This window comes from Delphinapterus leucas, chromosome 11 (assembly GCF_059928025.1).
Source record: "Delphinapterus leucas isolate spDelLeu-1000000601 "Yukka" chromosome 11, BTC_Dleu_Yukka2, whole genome shotgun sequence".
Lineage (NCBI taxonomy): Eukaryota > Metazoa > Chordata > Mammalia > Artiodactyla > Monodontidae > Delphinapterus > Delphinapterus leucas.
The window spans coordinates 79,934,422-79,953,361 of record NC_143139.1 but is presented as its reverse complement, the minus strand read 5'-3'; the positions used below and the strand labels follow the sequence as shown (position 1 = coordinate 79,953,361).

Sequence of the window (18,940 nt, the reverse complement as noted above, 5' to 3'; positions counted from 1 at the left end):
CCTTCCTACTCCACCATCTTGGCCGCTTCTAGGATGAGTCTCAAGTTTGTGAATTCTTACACCAGAATGGCTCATCCCGAAGACTTGGGCTTTTTGCCATTAAAGAGTTAGCATTAAAATTGATTCACATAGGGCTTCCCTGGTGGCGCAGTGGTTGAGGGTCCGCCTGCTGATACAGGGGACACGGGTTCGTGCCCCGGTCCGGGAAGATCCCACATGCCACGGAGCGGCTGGGCCCATGAGCCATGGCCGCTGGGCCTGTGCGTCCGGAGCCTGTGCTCCGCAACGGGAGAGGCCACAACAGTGAGAGGCCCGCGGAATGCAAAAAAAATAAATTAAAAAAATTGATTCACATAGTTCTAAGTTGAGCCCCAAGAAACTTTCTCCCTGCTTCTATGACTCCATCTTATTTTCTCTTTCCTGAAATGCTGTAGCACTTGAAGTCTCCCTCACAATTTTATTGCTAAAACTTTATTTAAGCACTAAGTGTCCATCGTTCTTTGCAAATAGTTTCATGGGTGTCTGAAACGAGATCGTGAGTTTCTTGATTCCTCATATCACGTATTCTGTTTTTAAAAGTGATATCCTGGGACTTCCCTGGTGGCTCAGTGGTTAACAATCCACCTGCCAATGCAGGGGACACAGGTTTGATCCCTGGTTCAGGAAGATTCCACATGCCGCAGAGCAACTAAGCCTGTGCGCCACAACTACTGAACCTGCGCTCTAGGGCCCTTGTGCTGCAACTACTGAGCCTGCGGGCTGCAACTACTGAAGCCCGCCCACCTAGAGTCCGTGCTCTGCAACAAGAGAAGCCACCACAATGAGAAGCCCATGCCCCGCAACAAAAAGTAGCCCCTGTTCGCTGCAACTAGAGAAAGCCCACGCACAGCAACGAAGACCCAACATGGCCAAAGATTTTTTAAAAATTAAAAAGTAATATCCCTTTGCACCTAGTACACAGCTGCACAGGGTAAGTGCTTGTATGCATTTGCCTTAAATACTAGGAATAGAATCCATTATATATGGTGACTGTGTTACTAGATACAGCAATTATTTGTGTTATGGGTATTTGAGTTCTTATTCCAAACCATAATGATTTTTTGTGATGGATTTCCCCATAATTACAGTGGCAAAAGACATATTTTTTGGAACAATATTTGATTCATCTCTGTTTTAATACGTAGAAACATGAGAGTTTGAAATCAGAGATACTAGGTTGCAATCCTAGCTCTGCCTAGTTCTGTGGCCTCGGACAAATTTAATATCTGTGACCCTTAATTTCTTCATCTGTAAATAATAAATAATAATATCTACCTTATAGCACTGCTGTGAATATTAGCATTAATATATCTAAAGTGCCTGGCACATCTGAAAAAGGGCAAAGCCATTAATTAATATAACAAAAAGTTACATACTATGGAACTGCTTTTTGGAAAACAGCTCTATAGCCCACAGGGAGAGTATCACTGTAGTACATCCTAATGCAGTATTTGATGTTCATAATGATGATACCAAATGAAATGTAAATTATGTTCCATGTATCAACTTAAACAGACAAAATAATGCATTTTAGACGTGAAAAATATTTAAAAAGAAAAATTTCAGGCTGGATTGGTTCAAGATGGCAGAAGAGAAGGACATGCTCTCGCTCCCTCTTTTGAGAACACCAGAATCACAACTAACTGCTGAATAATCATCGACAGGAAGACACTGGACTCACCAAAAAAGATACCCCACATCCAAAGACAAAGGAGAAGCCACAATGAGATGGTAGGAGGGGTGCAATCACAATAAAATCAAATCCCGTAACTGCTGGGTGGGTGACTCACAAACTGGAAAACACTTATACCACAGAAGTCCACCCACTGGAGTGAAGGTTCTGAACCCCCCATCAGGCTTCCCAACCTGGGGGTCCGGCAATGGGAGGAGGAATCCCCAGAGAATCAGACTTTGAAGGCTAGTGGGATTTGATTGCAGGACTTGGACAGGACTGGTGGAAACAGAGACTCCACTCTTGGAGGGCACACACCAAGTAGTGTGCACATCAGGACCCAGGGGAAGGAGCAGTGACCCCAGGGGAGACTGAACCAGACCGACCTGCTAGTGTTGGAGTGTCTCCCGCAGAGGTGGGGGCTGGCTGTGTCTCACCATGAGGACAAGGACACTGGTAGCAGAAGTTCTGTGAAGTACTCCTTGGCTTGAGACCTCCCAGAGTCTGCCATTAGCCCCACCAAAGAGCCCCCCCGCCCCCCGCCCCCCCCCCCCCCCCCCCCCCGCCGTAGGCTCCAGTGTTGGGTTGACTCAGGCCAAACAACCAACAGGGAGGGAACCCAGCCCCACCCATCAGCAGACAAGTGGATTAAAGTTTTACTGAGCTCTGCCCACCAGAGCAACAGCCAGCTCTACCCACCACAGATCCCTCCCATCAGGAAACTTACACAAGACTCTTAGATAGTCTCATCCACCAGAGGGCAGATGGCAGAAGCAAGAAGAACTACAATCCTGCAGCCTGTGGAACAAAAACCACATTCACAGAAAGATACACAAGATGAAAAGGCAGAGGGCTATGTACCAGATGAAGGAACAAGATAAAACCCCAGAAAAACAGCTAAATGAAGTGGAGATAAGCAACCTTCCAGAAAAAGAATTCAGAATAATGATAGTGAAGATGATCCAGGACCTCGGAAAAGGAATGGAGGCAAAGATCGAGAAGATGCAAGAAATGTTTAACAAAGACCTAGAAGAATTAAAGAACAAACAAACAGAGATGAACAATACAATAACTGAAATGAAAAATACACTAGAAGGAATCAATAGCAGAATAACTCAGGCAGAAGAACGGATAAGTGAGCTGGAAGACAAAATGGTGGAATTCACTGCTGAAGAACAGAATAAAGAAAAAAGAATGAAAAGAAATGAAGACAGCCTAAGAAACCTCTGGGACAACATTAAACACAACAACATTTGCATTATAGGGGTCCCAGAAGGAGAAGAGAGATAGAAAGGACCAGAGAAAATATTTGAAGAGATGATAGGCAAAAACTTCCCTAACATGGGAAAGGAAATAGCCACCCAAGTCCAGGAAGCGCAGAGAGTCCCACGCAGGATAAACCCAAGGAGAAACATGCCAAGACACATAGTAATCAAATTGGCAAAAATTAAAGACAAAGAAAAATTACTGAAAGCGGCAAGGGAAAAATGACAAATAACATACAAGGGAACTCCCATAAGGTTAAAAGCTGAATTCTCAGCAGAAACTCTACAAGCCAGAAGGGACTGGCATGACATATTTAAAGTGATGAAAGGGAAGAATCTACAACCAAGATTACTCAGCAAAGATCTCATTCAGATTCGATGGAGAAATCAAAAGCTTTACAGACAAGCAAAAGCTAAGAGAATTCAGCACCACCAATGCAGCTCTACAACAAAGGCTAAAGGAACTTCTCTAAGTGGGAAACACAAGAGAAGAAAAGGGCCTACAAAAACAAACCCAAAACAATTAAGAAAATGGTAATAGGAACATACATATTGATAATTACCTTAAATGTGAATGGATTATATGTTCCAACCAAAAGACACAGGTTCACTGAATGGATACAAAGACAAGACCCATATATATGCTGTCTACAAGAGACCCACTTCAGACCTAGGGACACATACAGACTAAAAGTGAGGGGGTGGAAAAAGATATTCAATGCAAATGGAAATTAAAAGAAAGCTGGAGTCGCAATACTCTATCAGAGAAAATAAACTTTAAAATAAAGAATGTTACAAGAGACAAGGAAGGACACTACCAAATGATCGAGGGATCAATCCAAGAAGAAGATATAACAATTATAAATATATATGCACCCAACAAAGGACCACCTCAATACGTAAGTCAACTGGTAACAGCTATAAAAGAGGAAATTGGGCTTCCCTGGTGGCGCAGTGGTTGAGAGTCTGCCTGCTGATGCAGGGGACACGGGTTCGTGTCCCGGTCCGGGAAGATCCCACATGCCGCAGAGCAGCTGGGCCCGTGAGCCATGGCCGCTGAGCCTGCTCATCCGGAGCCTGTGCTCCACAACAGGAGAGGCCACAACAGTGAGAGGCCCATGTACCGCAAAAAAAAAAAAAAAAAAAAAGAGGAAATCGACAGTAACACAGTAATAGTGGGGGACTTTAACACCTCACACCAATGGACAGATCATCCAAAATGAAAATTAATAAGGAAACACAAGCTTTAAATGACATAATAGACCAGATAGATTTAACTGATATTTATAGGATATTCCATCCAAAAACAGCAGATTACACCTTCTTCTCAAGTGTGCATGAAACATTCTCCAGGATAGATCACATCTTGGGTCACAAATCAAGCCTCAGTAAATTTAAGAAAACTGAAATCATATCAAGCATCTTTTCTGACCACAACGCTATGAGATTAGAAATCAATTACAGGGGAAAAAACGTAAAAAACACAAACACATGGAGGCTAAACAATACGTTATTAAATAACCAAGACATCACTGAAGAAATCAAAGAGGAAATCAGAAAATACCTAGCGACAAATGACAATGAAAACACAATGATCCAAAACCTATGGGATGCAGCAAAAGCAGTTCTAATGGGAAGTTTAAAGCAATACAAGCCTACCTCAAGAAACAAGAAAAACTTCAAATAAACTATCTAACCTTACACCTAAAGGAACTAGAGAAAGAAAAACAAACAAAACCCAAAGTTAGTAGAAAGAAAGGAATCATAAAGATCAGAGCAGAAATAAATGAAATAGAAATGAAGAAAACAATAGCAGGGCTTCCCTGGTGGCACAGTGGTTGAGAATCTGCCTGCTAATGCAGGGGAAACGGGTTCGAGCCCTGGTCTGGCAGGATCCCACATGTCACAGAGCAACTAGGCCCGTGAACCACAACTACTGAGCCTGCACGTCTGGAGCCTGTGCTCCGCAACAAGATTGGCCGCAATAGTGAGAGGCCCGTGCACCGCGATGAAGAGTGGCCCCCGCTTGCCACAACTAGAGAAAGCCCTCGCACAGAAACGAAGACCCAACACAGCAAAAATAATTAATTAATTAATAAACTCCTACCCTGAACACCTTTAAAAAAAAAATAGCAAAGATCAATAAAACTAAAATCTGGTTCTTTGAGAAGATAAACAAAATTGATAAACCATTAGCCAGACTCGTCAAGAAAAAGAGGGAGAGGACTCAAATCAATAAAATTAGAAATGAAAAAGGAGAAGTTACAGCAGACACCGCAGAAATACAAAGCATCCTAAGAGACTACTACAAGCAACTCTATGCCAATAAAATGGACAACCTGGAAGAAATGGACAAATTCTTAGAAAGGTAAAACCTTCCAAGACTGAACCAGGAAGAAATAGAAAATATGAACAGACCAATCACAAGTAATGAAATTGAAACTGTGATTAAAAATCTTCCAACAAACAAAAGTCCAGGACCAGATGGCTTCACACGTGAACTCTATCAAACATTTAGAGAAGAGCTAACACCCATTCTTCTCAAACTCTTCCAAAAAACTGCAGAGGAAGGAACACTCCCAAACTCATTCTATGAGGCCACCATCACCCTGATACCAAAACCAGACAAAAATACTACAAAAAAAGAAAATTACAGACCAATATCACTGATGAATATAGATGCAAAACTCCTCAACAAATACTAGCAAACAGAATCCAACAACACATTAAAAGGATCATACACCATAATCAAGTGGGATTTATCCCAGCGATGCAAGGATTCTTCAATATATGCAAATCAATCAATGTGATACACCATATTAACAAATTAAATGAAAACCATATGATCATATCAATAGATGCAGAAAAAAGCTTTTGACAAAATTCAACACCCATTTATGATAAAAACTCTCCAGAAAGTGGGCATAGAGGGAACCTACCTCAACATAATAAAGGCCATATATGACGAACGCACAGCAAACGCCATTCTCAAAGGTGAAAAACTGAAAGCATTTCCTCTAAGATCAGAACAAGACAAGGATGTCTACTCTCACCACTATTATTCAACATAGTTTTGGAAGTCCTAGCCATGGCAATCAGAGAAGAAAAAAAAATAAAGGAATACAAATTGGAAAAGAAGAAGTAAAACTGTCACTGTTTGCAGATGACATGATACTATACATAGAGAATCCTAAAAATGCCACCAGAGAACTACTAGACCTAATCAATCAATTTGGTAAAGTTGCAGGATACAAAATTAATGTACCGAAATCTCTTGCATTCCTATACACTAATGATGAAAAATATGAAAGAGAAATTAAGCAAACACTCTCATTTACCACTGCAACAAAAAGAATAAAATACCTAGGAATAAACCTACCTAGGGAGAAAAAAGACCTGTATGCAGAAAACTGTAAGACACTGATGAAAGAAATTAAAGGTGATACAAACAGATGGAGAGATATACCATATTCTTGGACTGGAAGAATAAGTATTGGGAAAATGACTGTACTACCCAAAGCAATGTACAGATTCAAAGCAATCCCTCTCAAACTACCAACAGCATTTTTTACAGAACTAGAACAAAAAATTTTTAAATTTGTATGGAGACACAAAAGACCCCAAATAGCCAAAGCAGTCTTGAAGGAAAAAAAACGGAGCTGGAGGAATCAGACTCCCTGACTTCAGACTATACTACAAAGCTACAGTAATCAAGACAATATGGTAGTGGCACAAAAACAGAAACATAGATCAATGGAACAAGAGAGAAAGTCCAGAGATAAACCCATGCACCTATGGTCAACTAATGTATGACAAAGGAGGCAAGGATATACAACGGAGAAAAGACAGTCTCTTCAACAAGTGGTGCTGGGAAAACTGGACAGCTACATTGTAAAAGAATGAAATTAGAACACTCCCTAACACCATACACAAAAGTAAACTCAAAATGAATTAGAGATCTAAATGTAAGACTGGACATTATAAAACTCTTAGAGGAAAACACAGGAAGAACACTCTTTGACATAAATCACAGCAAGATCTTTTTTGACCCACCTCCTAGAGTAATGGAAAGAAAAACAAAAATAAACAAATGGGACCTAATGAAAAAAGCTTTTGCAAAGCAAAGGAAATTACAAACAAGATGAAAAGACAACCCTGAGAATTGGAGAAAATATTTGCAAACGAATTAATGGACAAAAGATTAATCTCCAAAATATATAAACAGCTCATGCAGCTCAATATTAAAAAAACAAACAACGCGGACTTCCCTGGTGGCACAGTGGTTAGGAGTCCACCTGTCAATGCAGGAGACATGGGTTCCAGCCCTGGTCCAGGAAGATCCCACATGCCGCAGAGCAACTGAGCCCATACGCCACAACTACTGAGCCTGTGCTCTACAGCCTGCGAGCCACAACTACTGAGCCCACACACCACATCTACTGAAGCCCGTGTGCCTAGAGCCCGTGTTCCACAATGAGAAGTCACCGCAATGAGAGGCCTGCGCACCACAAGGAAGAGTAGCCTGCATTCGCTACAACTAGAGAAAGCCTGTATGCAGCAACAAAGACCCAACGCAACCAAAAATAAATAAATAAATTTATAAAACAAAATAAACGACCCAATCAAAAAATGGGCAGAAGACCTAAATAGACATTTCTCCAAAGAAGACATACAGATGGCCAAGAAGCACATGAAAAGCTGCTCAACATCACTAATTATTAGAGAAATGCAAATCAAAACTACAATGAGGTATCACCTCACACCAGTTAGAATGGGCATCATCAGAAAATCTACAAACAATAAACGCTGGAGAGGGTGTGGAGAAAAGGAAACCCTCTTGCACTGTTGGTGGGAATGTAAATTGATACAGCCACTATGGAGAACAGTATGGAGGTTCCTTAAAAAAACTAAAAATAGAATTACAATACGACCCTGCAATCCCACTACTGGACATATACCCAGAGAAAACCATAATTCAAAAAGGCACATGCAGGGCTTCCCTGGTGGTGCAGTGGTTGAGTCCACCTGCCAATGCAGGGGACACGGGTTCGTGCCCCGGTCCGGGAAGATCCCACATGCCGCGGAGCGGCTGGGCTCGTGAGCCATGGCCGCTGAGCCTGCGCGCCTGTGCTCCGCAACAGGAGAGGCCACAGCAGTGAGAGGCCCGCGTACCGCAAAAAAAAAAAAAAAAAAAAAGGCACATGCACCCCAATGTTCACTGCAGCACTATTTACAATAGCCAGGTCATGGAAGCAACCTAAATGCCCATCAACAGATGAATGGATAAAGAAGATGTGGTACATATTTGCAATGGAATATTATTCAGCCATAAAAAGGAAGGAAATTGGGTTATTTGTAGAGACGTGGATGAATCTAGAGACTGTCATACAGAGTGAAATAAGTCAGAAGGAGAAAAACACATATCATATATTAACGCATACATGTGGAACCTAGAAAAATGGTCCAGCTAAATCGGTTTGCAGAGCAGAAACTGAGACACAGATGTAGAGAACAAACGTATGGGGGACGCGGCAGGGGTGGTGGTGGTGGTGTGATGAATTGGGAGATTGGGATTGACATGTATACATTAATATGTATAAAATGGATAATTAATAAGAACCTGCTGTATAAATAAAATTCAAAAGTTCAAAAAAAACACTTCAGCACTTAAAAATATAAATCCAACTATCTGAAAATTCATTAATGAAAAATATTAGTTTCTGGGGAATTCCCTGGTGGTCCAGTGCTTAGGACTCAGCGCTTTCACTGCCGGGGCCCAGGTTCAATCCCTGGTCAAAGAACTATGACTCCGCAAGCCACACAGCACAGTCAAAAAAAAAAAGTTTTAATTTCTATCAGTGCCAAATAAATAGATACTCATCTTGTTTGGTGCTATTCTACTATTTTAATGATTCACAAATCTATCAATAATTTGGTAGCCATCCTGAGAGGGACTTTCTTGAAGGAACCCTCAAATCTGGAATGTCACTAGGTTCATTGTCATGATTTTGTTTTCAAGACAGATAGCTTTGGAGGCAAATATAGAATGGAAAACTTTGGATCTGTTTCCCAACAGTAGAAAATGTAAAATTAATCACTTCAATAATAGATATGGTCTCTTACGGGTGAGTCATCTTCAGCTTTCTGTGGAATTTCCCTGCTTTAATACTATTTAAAGTCTAACCAGTTGTGCAGTCAATAAAATCAGTGAAGAATTGTTTATCCATGATTAAAAGTTGATTACATTATTATTTTCAGAATATTAACGATGTCTGAAAAAGCAGTTTTAACCTTGGTTGATACAGCCTCCTGGTGTTGAGATCATGGGTCTTGAAATGATAGATATTGCCCCTAACATGAATTATCCTCCATCTTCAAATCTTGCATATGCTGCGTTCCACAAAGAAACCTAGCTGACTTGCACATCAAATCACAGTATATTAGGTACGAATTGTATCTTATGTAGGAGACACATCCTCTAGGCTTTCATTCGGTATAGCCAACCTTTAAGTGACTGTTGCACGCATGGCACTTTATAGTCTATAAAACCACAAATGAAAACCTTGGAATAGTTGCTTTCTAGGAAATTCAAGTCACCAAAGGTTCATAAACCGTTTATCAATGTGAGGTGAACATCTCATACACCTCCTATGACCACTTTGGAGGATGTGAAGTCAGGACTGCCTTGCAAAAGAGAAAATGATTCAGTAGATAATATCTGAGTTAAGAGCTGTTAAGAGTAGCTAGCTTATAAGGTACATCATTGTTTGATATATCAAGAGGCACAGCATTCAGCTGTGAACTCCAGATTCCTCAAAGTTTGCAATCAGTTTCTTATCCACATGGTATCTGGGATTTTTAACAATTATTGATTTATCATGTAAATGATAAAAATTGTATAAACAATGTTTATATAATTTATGCTGAAGAAACAGTATATAACTCCTAATTTAGCAGCAAGACTGACTGCCATGCACCAAACTTGATGAATATTGTGGACACTTTCCCCAAAATGGTATCAAAACATTTCATGAAGCTTTCACACAATGGAGATTCGGTTAAGCTGTTAAGTTTTTCAATTTTGTTGTACATGTCACCAGATAATTTAGCAAAAATCTGGCTTTCTTCGAGTTTCTTAGAGACAAGTTGAATTTTATTTGATCTCTCTGGAAACTAATTATGTCCTAGTGTTAAGACATAATTCAATTAAACAACTAATCACATATACTCATCCCACTGGGTTCTGCTTTGTGGAATTAACATTTTCTTAAAGCCAAATGTGAAAAAACAATGTTAAAATATCCTTATTAGAATCTTTATTTTCAGCATAAATTTTAAAATACAAAATGGGAATTCACATTTTAAGTGGGCATTTTAATTGAATTTTGAGGATGAAATGGTTTTACCTCAGAAATAGCTTTGAAAGTTCTCTAACTACAAATAGCAAGCAATTCTTGACAGCTTGAACACAGCATACTTTATGTCAATACCCACAAATGAAACCGATTGCTTCTCTTGAAAATAAGACTTGAATCCTGGCTGGCAGTGGAAACCTCTCATGGTGAAGCTGGCTGAACTGCATACCCTAAAGTTTTTAAATCCACAGTCCACCTCTCCATTGGCCCAATATACATATATATCCAATCCCACAGGCTCTTACAATGTGACTGACCCTCCTCCCAGTAGGAGGTGGAGTCTGTGCTCCTTTTCCATGAAGCTGGGATTTGATCTTCTGGGACTTCTGGTGACCAAGAGTATAGTGGAAGTGATGCTAGGATTTCCAAGGCTAATTCCTATAAAAGATCCAGCTTCTGCCTGGCTCCACTTCAGAGCCCTGAAATAAGTCCAGCTGCCCTAAAGCCACCATGCTGTGGATTTTGAGGAAAGACTGAGCCACTAACAGGGAGATGCTCAAACAATCTCCCTCTAACCGGATGTGAAAAAGCCTTTGGAGATGACCCAAGAGCTACCATCTTGATCATAACTTCATGAGACACAGAAGCAGAAGAACCCAACAAATGCTCCTTAATTTCTGACCCACAGAAAGCTTGAGATCGTATCGTCTCTTGCCATTACATTTCAGATGATTCGTTACACAGCAGTAACTAATGCACACTGATGACACCAACTGCCACAGCCATCATTTGCTTGGGCTCAGACCGCAGCTCTACCTTTTGTCAGTTTGGTCCAAATTTACACCCATAACCCCTCCTTTTTCTCTGCAACACAGGTAAAATAAGACTGGAACCTTAAACAAGACCAGGTGATGATGACAGAGAGAAGTTAACATGTAATGAGATATACCTGGTTTCTAAATTTAGTTCACTGACCTTATAACATGGGTTTGTAATGAAAACATTTCTCTTCCTGTTTAGACTCCTTTGAAGTTTTTTTCCTGAGGTCCCATCTGCATACTTTACACAGGGACTGTCAACTCAATCCAGATATTATATCCAAAGGCCTGAAGGTAAAATGTAATCAGACCTGAAAAAATAAACTATGTTACAGAGTGGGCTTTTATACTTCCTAACCAAAATACAAGGGAAAACTAAACAGTGGCTTACGTTCTAGCTTTTAAAAAATCAGTTTGGGCTTAAACCAAATTCCAGATGCTTGAATATGCCGAAGTGCCACCGTCCCAGGGGCATTCACCTACTCCAGGTGTCAAGCAGATGCCTTTCTTAAAAACAAAACCGGAAATAGTTTATGGTATTTTTTTTGTAATTTAGAAAGCCAGATCTGTGTGAGGAGAATTAAGTTACCTGAAATAGTTTTTAGCTATCAAATGTTTTGGTCTTTCTAAAAAGCTATCATTCTAAGAAACAGCCTAATTTAGATTACCTTCTTTTACAAATAAGGATTAGCACACTGATTAGGATTTTTAAAAGTATATTAAGTGTTGGAAAAATCTGATTATATACGGAAATGTACTTGTCAAAATAAACCACAAATGAATATTTATCCATATTCAAACTGAACAATTGTTTTTAAAAATTTAGGGCATGGTTCCTAAAAATGTAAGAACTCTCTTGAGTGACAAATCCTGAAACATGACAATTTGAGTAGGGATCATAGTATTCAACCAACAGTGATTTTTTTCCTTGAGGTTCTAATGTATGCATTAATTCTTTCCATTTTAGGGTTAATTCTTTAAAAACTAGTTTTAAAAATAATTATCAAGTCACAGACAAACCATGAACAGTTGGGTTTATTTCAACAGTAAGTTTGAAACTCTTGCTTCTGGCAAGAGTACTACAGTTATTATATTAGGAATAGGTAATTTCCTACACTGTCAAATATATAAAAGTTCCTTCTGCATTTTCCTCAACACTGATCAACAAGCAGATTCAGTCCACATCTGCTTTCATCTACTCAGTGTACCCAAGCTTCTTCTTCAAAGATTCTGGCATCTCAGGTGGAGGAGGGCGAGGGAGCCTGAAGTAGACCTTCACGGAGTCATAGATGAACCACTGCAGTGCAGTCAGAGTGCCAATCATGATGATACGGGCAAAGAGTCCCTTCCATACACCTTGATAAAATATGAAATGTGAGTGAAAAATATACTCCAAAGTGTTATTCTTTCTTTAGAGGGGAGGAAAAAAAATCTTACCTCTAAATCCAAGTCTCTGGAGGACCAGAGACGCACTGCTACCCTTCTCTTTATTCAACACAGATACCACAGAATCAGCAGGGTGAGAAACAATGGCACAGAAGACTCCAGCTGAAAAAAAGTCAAGATAAATGATCCAATATGGGGTCAGTTAAAAAAAATTTTCACATCACAGCCAACAACATTTTCATGAGTAAAAATTTTCTTGTGTTTAAAAAAATATTTTAGAGTGAGACTAAGAAGAAAAGTTATAAAGCAGTCTACCCTCTGTAAAACAGAACAATCCCTCAAGTTATATTCAGATTTTAACACTTTCTCTTGTATTAAAAATTTGTTATTGGAAAAACTAAACAACAAAAAAAGGCACAGCAGTGAAGTCAATACATTCCCGAGCTTAGTTATAACATGCAAACCACAAAACAATTATTTTAGGAACGAATTAGCAAGTATTTATGAATCCTGAAGAGTGTATAAAACGCAATGGAAAGATAAAACTTCTTTGGAATATTTTTCCCTCACAGAAGAGGCCAATACTGGAAATGATTATTCTTAATTTCACAGACAAGTATGTTCTAAATAATTCATACCTATGTAACCTGCCACAAATGTGACAACCAGCTGCTCTGGCTTCGAACATTCACTTCGGGGCTTGGGAACCACAAACTTGTACAATGCTTCAACAGTACGTTCAAAGCAGGCGAACTTCATCATGGTGTATGGTATCTGTCTCATCCAGAGAGGAGCAACCCCCTTGTAGAATCTAGGAAATCAGAAGACTTTCTTTACTCGGTTGCATATATTCATCTAGCAGACTTTTTCATTATTAACAGAAGTGTCTGCACACCAGTCAAGTCCTGATAGTAACAAAATGGCAGCACTACTGCATGTCATTTCTATCAGAACCTAAGACTAACATGCAGGTATATTTATCTCACATGCCAATGACTCAAGCACCTTTGACTATACAACCAAAAAAGTTGCTGGATGTTTCTTTCACTGGAACTACAAGAAACAGTAAGTTTACAAGTAGAACTCAGCTCAAGATTGGCATCCACAAAGGTGGATCTAAGGAAGCATGTGTGGCCTGTCTATATGCAAATTCTTAACTGTGAACATAGATGACAAGAATTCTAACAAGGGCACTCCCCAACCCCCAAGTTAAGAGTTAATATTTAGGTCAAATATCAAGTCATTTGTAGATTGACAAATGATTCTAACTTTAGGGGAAAAAAAACCCCTTAATTCAGGGTCCAAGCCATGTATCAACTTATCCTTGCCCCTAGAGTTTACATTCTATGTGAGGGGGAAAGAGATATGAAAAAGAGAAAGTCTGGCAGGTTTAATGCTAACAAATGCGGTTTTCTCAAATGAGTATTTTTATACTATATATTTAGGCAAATGTTTACTTACGCCTTTAGGCCTTCTTCCTTATACATTTTGGGAGCTGCATCCCTCAAAGTGTTAGCATATCCTGGTTGGGTTTGAATTCGAACCTTAGCAGCTTCCATAGGAGCCAGAGCAATGTCAGCAAAGAATTCAGCACTGGCAGAGGCAGCCAAATATAGTGATGTGCGCCAGAGATAGGCATTCTCCTAAATGAAAAACATAAGGAGAAACATGAATTGCTGCTGCACTGGCTGTTCTCAATTTAAGAGACAGTTCTAGGCAACAGTTAAATTTCAGACATTTTAAGTGTTTCTTTATCACAGTCCACAGATAACACACATGAGACTGAGTATCTCTCATAACCTCATCAGTCATAGTACACTGTGAATATTTTTTGAATGTCTAGGTGCCAAGGATAGTTGACCCTTGAACTCACACAGGATACTACAATCCTCTTTAAAAAACTCAAATCCAACTTATTTGTAAAGCAGCACAGCACAATAAAAAGAGCACTGAAATCCAATGAAATAGTTTCTTTTTCTTATCCTGTTTATGTTAAAACAGCCTTATGACACAACATTGTAAAGCAATTATACTCCAATAAAGATGTTAAAAAAAAAAAACAGGCTTATGATTTGAAACATACTGTTCACCCTTTCTGAGACTATTTCCTCAGTTCTAAAAAAAGGTGAGTCAAACAAAAATCTAAGATCCTTTTTGGTCTTGTATTTTATGTTAAAAACTGAGGAATTTTTTTTCCTTTTTCTTCTTTTTAAAATATTTATTTATTTGGCTGTGCCAGGTCTTAGTTTCGGCATGTGGGATCTAGTTCCCTGACCAGGGATCGAACCTGGGCCCCTTGCATTGGGAGCGTGGAGTCTTAGCCACTGGACCACCAGGGAAGTCCCTAAAAGCTGAGAACTTTCAATTTCAAAGATAAATTACATACCTCTCCAAGCATGTTGCTATACAAAACTTTGAAGACTTCATAAAAGCCAAATTTGCAGAGCCCTTGCATAGAGTAGCCAATGAAAGTCGGAGCCCATCCTTTGGCCAAACCACGAACACCATCTTCTTTGAGTGTAATTGAGAATCCATTAAATATGCCCTTGTACTTTTGTGGGTCCACCTTTATTTAAAACAAGAAGAAGAAAAAAATGTACAACAGAGATAATAACACTTCTCACAAACATTTAATTGTCATTATTAGTTTTTCCTTTTGGTTCTAATATAAACTTTAGTAACTACACAAAAGGTAGGTAAATACAAGTTCACTGCATGATATCAGCTTAATGTCTACTATTATCTTTGTAAATGTAACTTTTTGTACAGTAAGGTCTAGCTTTCTTTCAGTCAGACTTAAGTCTTGGAGAGTTAGTTAAGAGGATAAAATTCCTATAAAAATACATGATAAAACTGACACAAGATTTTCCTACCACCCAACTCTTTTTACCACTTAAAAATTAGTCTTAAAGCTACTTCATAAACAATAATTAAGTCTATATCCTTGAGATATGCTAACCCATTAAGTGATTATAAAGTTTTGTGAACTTAAGACAATCAAATTAAATACAAGTTAAAAAGGTACATCAACATGAAAACCCTCTTTTGAGTTAAGAAATTAAATTCCCTTTAAGAGACATGCATAAGAAGTTTTAGCAAAAGTGTATTTAATATTCATTCTATTAACTAATGGGGGTAAAAATCTTAATCTATTTCTGCCAGTACTAGAAGGGCTGGTATACATCACCTTCCTCTCCCTGCTAACATTTCACCTTCCTTTCTCTTTTAGGTAAGTAGACCGCTAATCCTGTTTGGGACAAATAAATTTTTGATGTTTGATTATTTGTGTTTCAATAATCCTAATTAAGACATTTTAATTGTAAAAGAAAACCTTTTATGTAAATAAATATGCAAGAAGCTATGCCCACAAATTTTAAACACTACACAGTGAGAGTTTTTTAATCTATCGTGTTCTCTGCCTTGATCTTATCAATAAATAAGAGACATGAAGTTACATCATATAATACACAAAGAATGATTGCCTACTCTGACGTGTAAGTGCTTGTAAAATGACTATTTGGAGCAAAAAAGAATCGGTAGGCCTTGAAGAACTCTAGGCAGAATTCAGCCCAGCAGCAAGAACCACTTACAACCAGAGTCTGAGATCAACAATCTACCTTCACTCTTATTTTAAAAGAGGTATTTCTTGGATTTAAAACACTAATTAAAGTAAAAATCATGCATTAAAGAAATCTGAGTTTGGTGTTCTACTAAAATTTCCGGCAGTCATAACGTCTTCATTCTTCTCAATTGTGAAGTCCTTTAATATTACTTGGAATTAAGTCACACACAGAAAAGATGTTCAATGTTGTCATCTCAATACAAACCTGCATACGGCATTTCACTAAATCCAGAGGAACAACAGCAGTGTGTGTCAGACCACAACTTAAGACCCCACCAAAGCCACACAGTGCGTAAAACTTCGCAGAGCCATATTCACAACTGTACTCTGTAATAAGACAAGACACACCGTGCGTTTTAATATAATACTCATGTTACTGGTTATCAACTTACCTCCTGGACAGTTAGGTTTCCACACAGCTTGTTAGTAGGTAACAGCCATGTTTCAACAATGTTTTATTTAGTCCAACATGCAAAAACAAACCTGCAGTCTGCATTTAACCAGATCTAGAGGAACCAATGCTGTATGTGTTGTGCCACAACTAATAATTCCTCCAAGTCCACAGAGGAGAAAGAATCTGCCAGATCCATAGTCACAGCTATACTGCTCTGTTTAATTGAAAAAAAAAAATCAAGTAAGTATTTCTTCAGAGGTGACTAAGGCCATGGGAATGCAAGAGAACTACATTTCCCTGTGAAAAAGTAGTATCACAACTGAACAGCTCTGCCCACCATTTACAAGTAAACTGAAAGATAATTTTCCACCTAGTGTGAGCAAGGAATTCACTGCCAAAATCAATCATTTAAAGATTTTGAAGGTTCTTATCTGTGAGATACTACCTCTCTCTCGTTTTGCCATATAAATTTTAAAAAAAGTTTTCTACATCATTAATAGCTCTTCCAATTAAAGTCAAACTTCAAATTACTAACAGCTGATAAGAACACACTTCTAAGTACCAATCCAACTTAAATCATGTAAAAGCTTGCAAACCTCTAAGGCCACTAACCAATACTATCCCCACTTATGGATCCCTATAGTGTAAAATTAGACAAACATAAATTCCTGCAGTCAAATACATTTACTACACAAATGACCATAGATTTAACTGTCTAAATTGAAGGACCGAATGATGATGTAAGGGTTTTTTCCTCACACTAAAGACAGAACAGAAACACGTAATAATTTTTTTTTAAAATCTTTACATTTTACAGGTACAAGGTAGATAACATATTCTGTACTCCTGCAATTAGGTTTTCAGGTTTCTCCATAAATACACTCCACTGGGATTTAAAATACACACAGTTAAAATAAAGTTGGGTCTAATCATTAAGAAACCCGAGAGATAAGATCAAAGGGATTCCTATCTATTATATCCTTTCTATGGTCTCTCCGGATCTACAAGCCAATCAGGCGCATTAAAACAAGAGTTACCCAGTTATCACACATACCTTGTGTCAACTAATATTAGACTCCGGGAATACTAAAGGGAGGAAACAATTATTTTTAAAAAGAAAGTGTAAGCAAAATCAAAGAACTGATAATACAGTTAGAACTGCGGTGGCCAGTGGTTAGGATGAAGACTTTACCCAATGGCCTAGTCGGCTGACCAAGCGGGCTCACGGTGAAGATAAGGAGCTAGTCACGGCCTCTATGCCTCCACTCGCTCGAGGACGCGAAGGTCACGGAGGGAGCAGGGCCTAGACCCTTCCACGCCCTTGAGGGAGGGCCAAGGATCCGACACCCGGCTTCGGGCGGAACGAGCTGACATCCTCGGACAAGCAACTGGGCGCCCTCCTGCGCTGCCGCGGGCAGGGCGCGCGTCCTTCCCTGTCCTCCGGGCCGAGCACGCCACGAAGGCCGAGGGGACCTCACAACCGTATCGGGACAGGGTCTGACCTCACCTTCCACAGAGGCGGCCGCCAGCTTGCGGGAGCGACGGGGTGGGCCCGGGGGCCCGGCGGGGTTGCTGCGGGGGCCCGCGAGACCATCTTGCACCAACTGCAGGTGGGGTGCGTTGAAGGGGTTCGCCCGCGCCAAGTGCGCCACGGACGAGAACATCTTGCTAAGGGGGAGAGGAAGCGGCGGTCAGAGGAAAGGCAAAGGGGTCCGTTAGGCCGGCTAAAGTCACCGGCACCCTGGGACCACCCCCGCACCCAGGCCTTGCCTCTTCCCGCCTCCGCGCCCTTGAGGAGGTCACCGCGGCCTCGCCAAAGGAGGAGGCCAACGGGGTCTACAGCCAAAGAAGCGCCCCACCGGGTCTCCGCGCTCCGCTCCCCGCACGCACTGCAGGTAAGGCCGAGCCACACTCACTCCCTAAGATGGCGAACACACCAACGCTCCCTCGGAAAGGCTGGGGCTCACAGAGACCGAACGTCCTCCGGGTCTTTAGATCTGTGCCTTTCGCCCGTCGTCAGCGCGACGCACATAGTGCGTCACTACAGACTGGCGGCACCCATTGGCGAAGAAGAGCGCCGAGGCCCTAACGTCATCGCGTTCTCCTAGCAGCTGTATCCCCGCCCCACTCGCCCTAGCCCTTCCGGCCCGGCTTCTGCGCAGGAGGGTTCCTTTTGCGCAGGCGCGCATTCCAGGCCGGTGTTCTGAGTTGTGTGGGTTTGTGCTCGTGACCTTCTCTTTTTGTCCCTTCACCTTCAAACGTCTCTCCTGGAATCTGGGGCTTACTTTCTTTTCATTTAAATGAGCCCCAATATACTAGTCACCTAAAAAAAAAATCCGGGGCTTCCCTGGTGGCGCACTGGTTGAGAGTCCGCCTGACGATGCAGGGG

General features: G+C 40.3%; 1 protein-coding gene and 1 non-coding gene across 6 annotated transcripts; both read right to left on the bottom strand.

Moving 5' to 3' along the window:
• Positions 1-12,166: 12,166 nt before the first annotated feature.
• On the bottom strand, positions 12,167-18,588 carry SLC25A3 (solute carrier family 25 member 3). 5 transcript variants are annotated; one of them, XM_022599926.2, is made up of 8 exons: positions 18,468-18,588; positions 18,059-18,219; positions 16,363-16,484; positions 14,922-15,101; positions 13,997-14,178; positions 13,174-13,346; positions 12,587-12,697; positions 12,167-12,505 (listed from the first exon to the last, which is right to left on the bottom strand). In XM_022599926.2, the coding sequence occupies exons 2-8, from the start codon at positions 18,213-18,215 to the stop codon at positions 12,345-12,347; spliced, it is 1,086 nt and encodes a 361-aa protein (XP_022455634.1). In that variant the 5' UTR covers positions 18,216-18,219; positions 18,468-18,588; the 3' UTR covers positions 12,167-12,344. The 5 variants fall into 5 exon arrangements, with proteins under 5 accessions (XP_022455634.1, XP_022455636.1, XP_022455635.1 ...); XM_022599928.3 differs by having other exon boundaries at positions 18,489-18,579; XM_022599927.3 differs by lacking the exon at positions 18,468-18,588 and adding an exon at positions 18,322-18,420.
• LOC115803701 (small nucleolar RNA SNORA53) lies at positions 13,418-13,666 on the bottom strand. Its single transcript, XR_004024474.2, has one exon. It is a non-coding gene; the product is annotated as a small nucleolar RNA SNORA53 (small nucleolar RNA).
• Positions 18,589-18,940: the final 352 nt, after the last annotated feature.

Coding starts and splice junctions, on each gene's coding strand:
- SLC25A3 (XM_022599926.2), bottom strand. CDS start 18,215: ATGTTCTCGTCCGTGGCGCACTTGGCGCGGGCGAACCCCTTCAACGCA. Junction 15,102..16,362: donor TAGTGAAATGCCGTATGCAG/GTTTGTATTGAG, acceptor TTTTAAATAAAG/GTGGACCCACAAAAGTACAA. Junction 12,506..12,586: donor CCAGAGACTTGGATTTAGAG/GTAAGATTTTTT, acceptor TATTTTATCAAG/GTGTATGGAAGGGACTCTTT.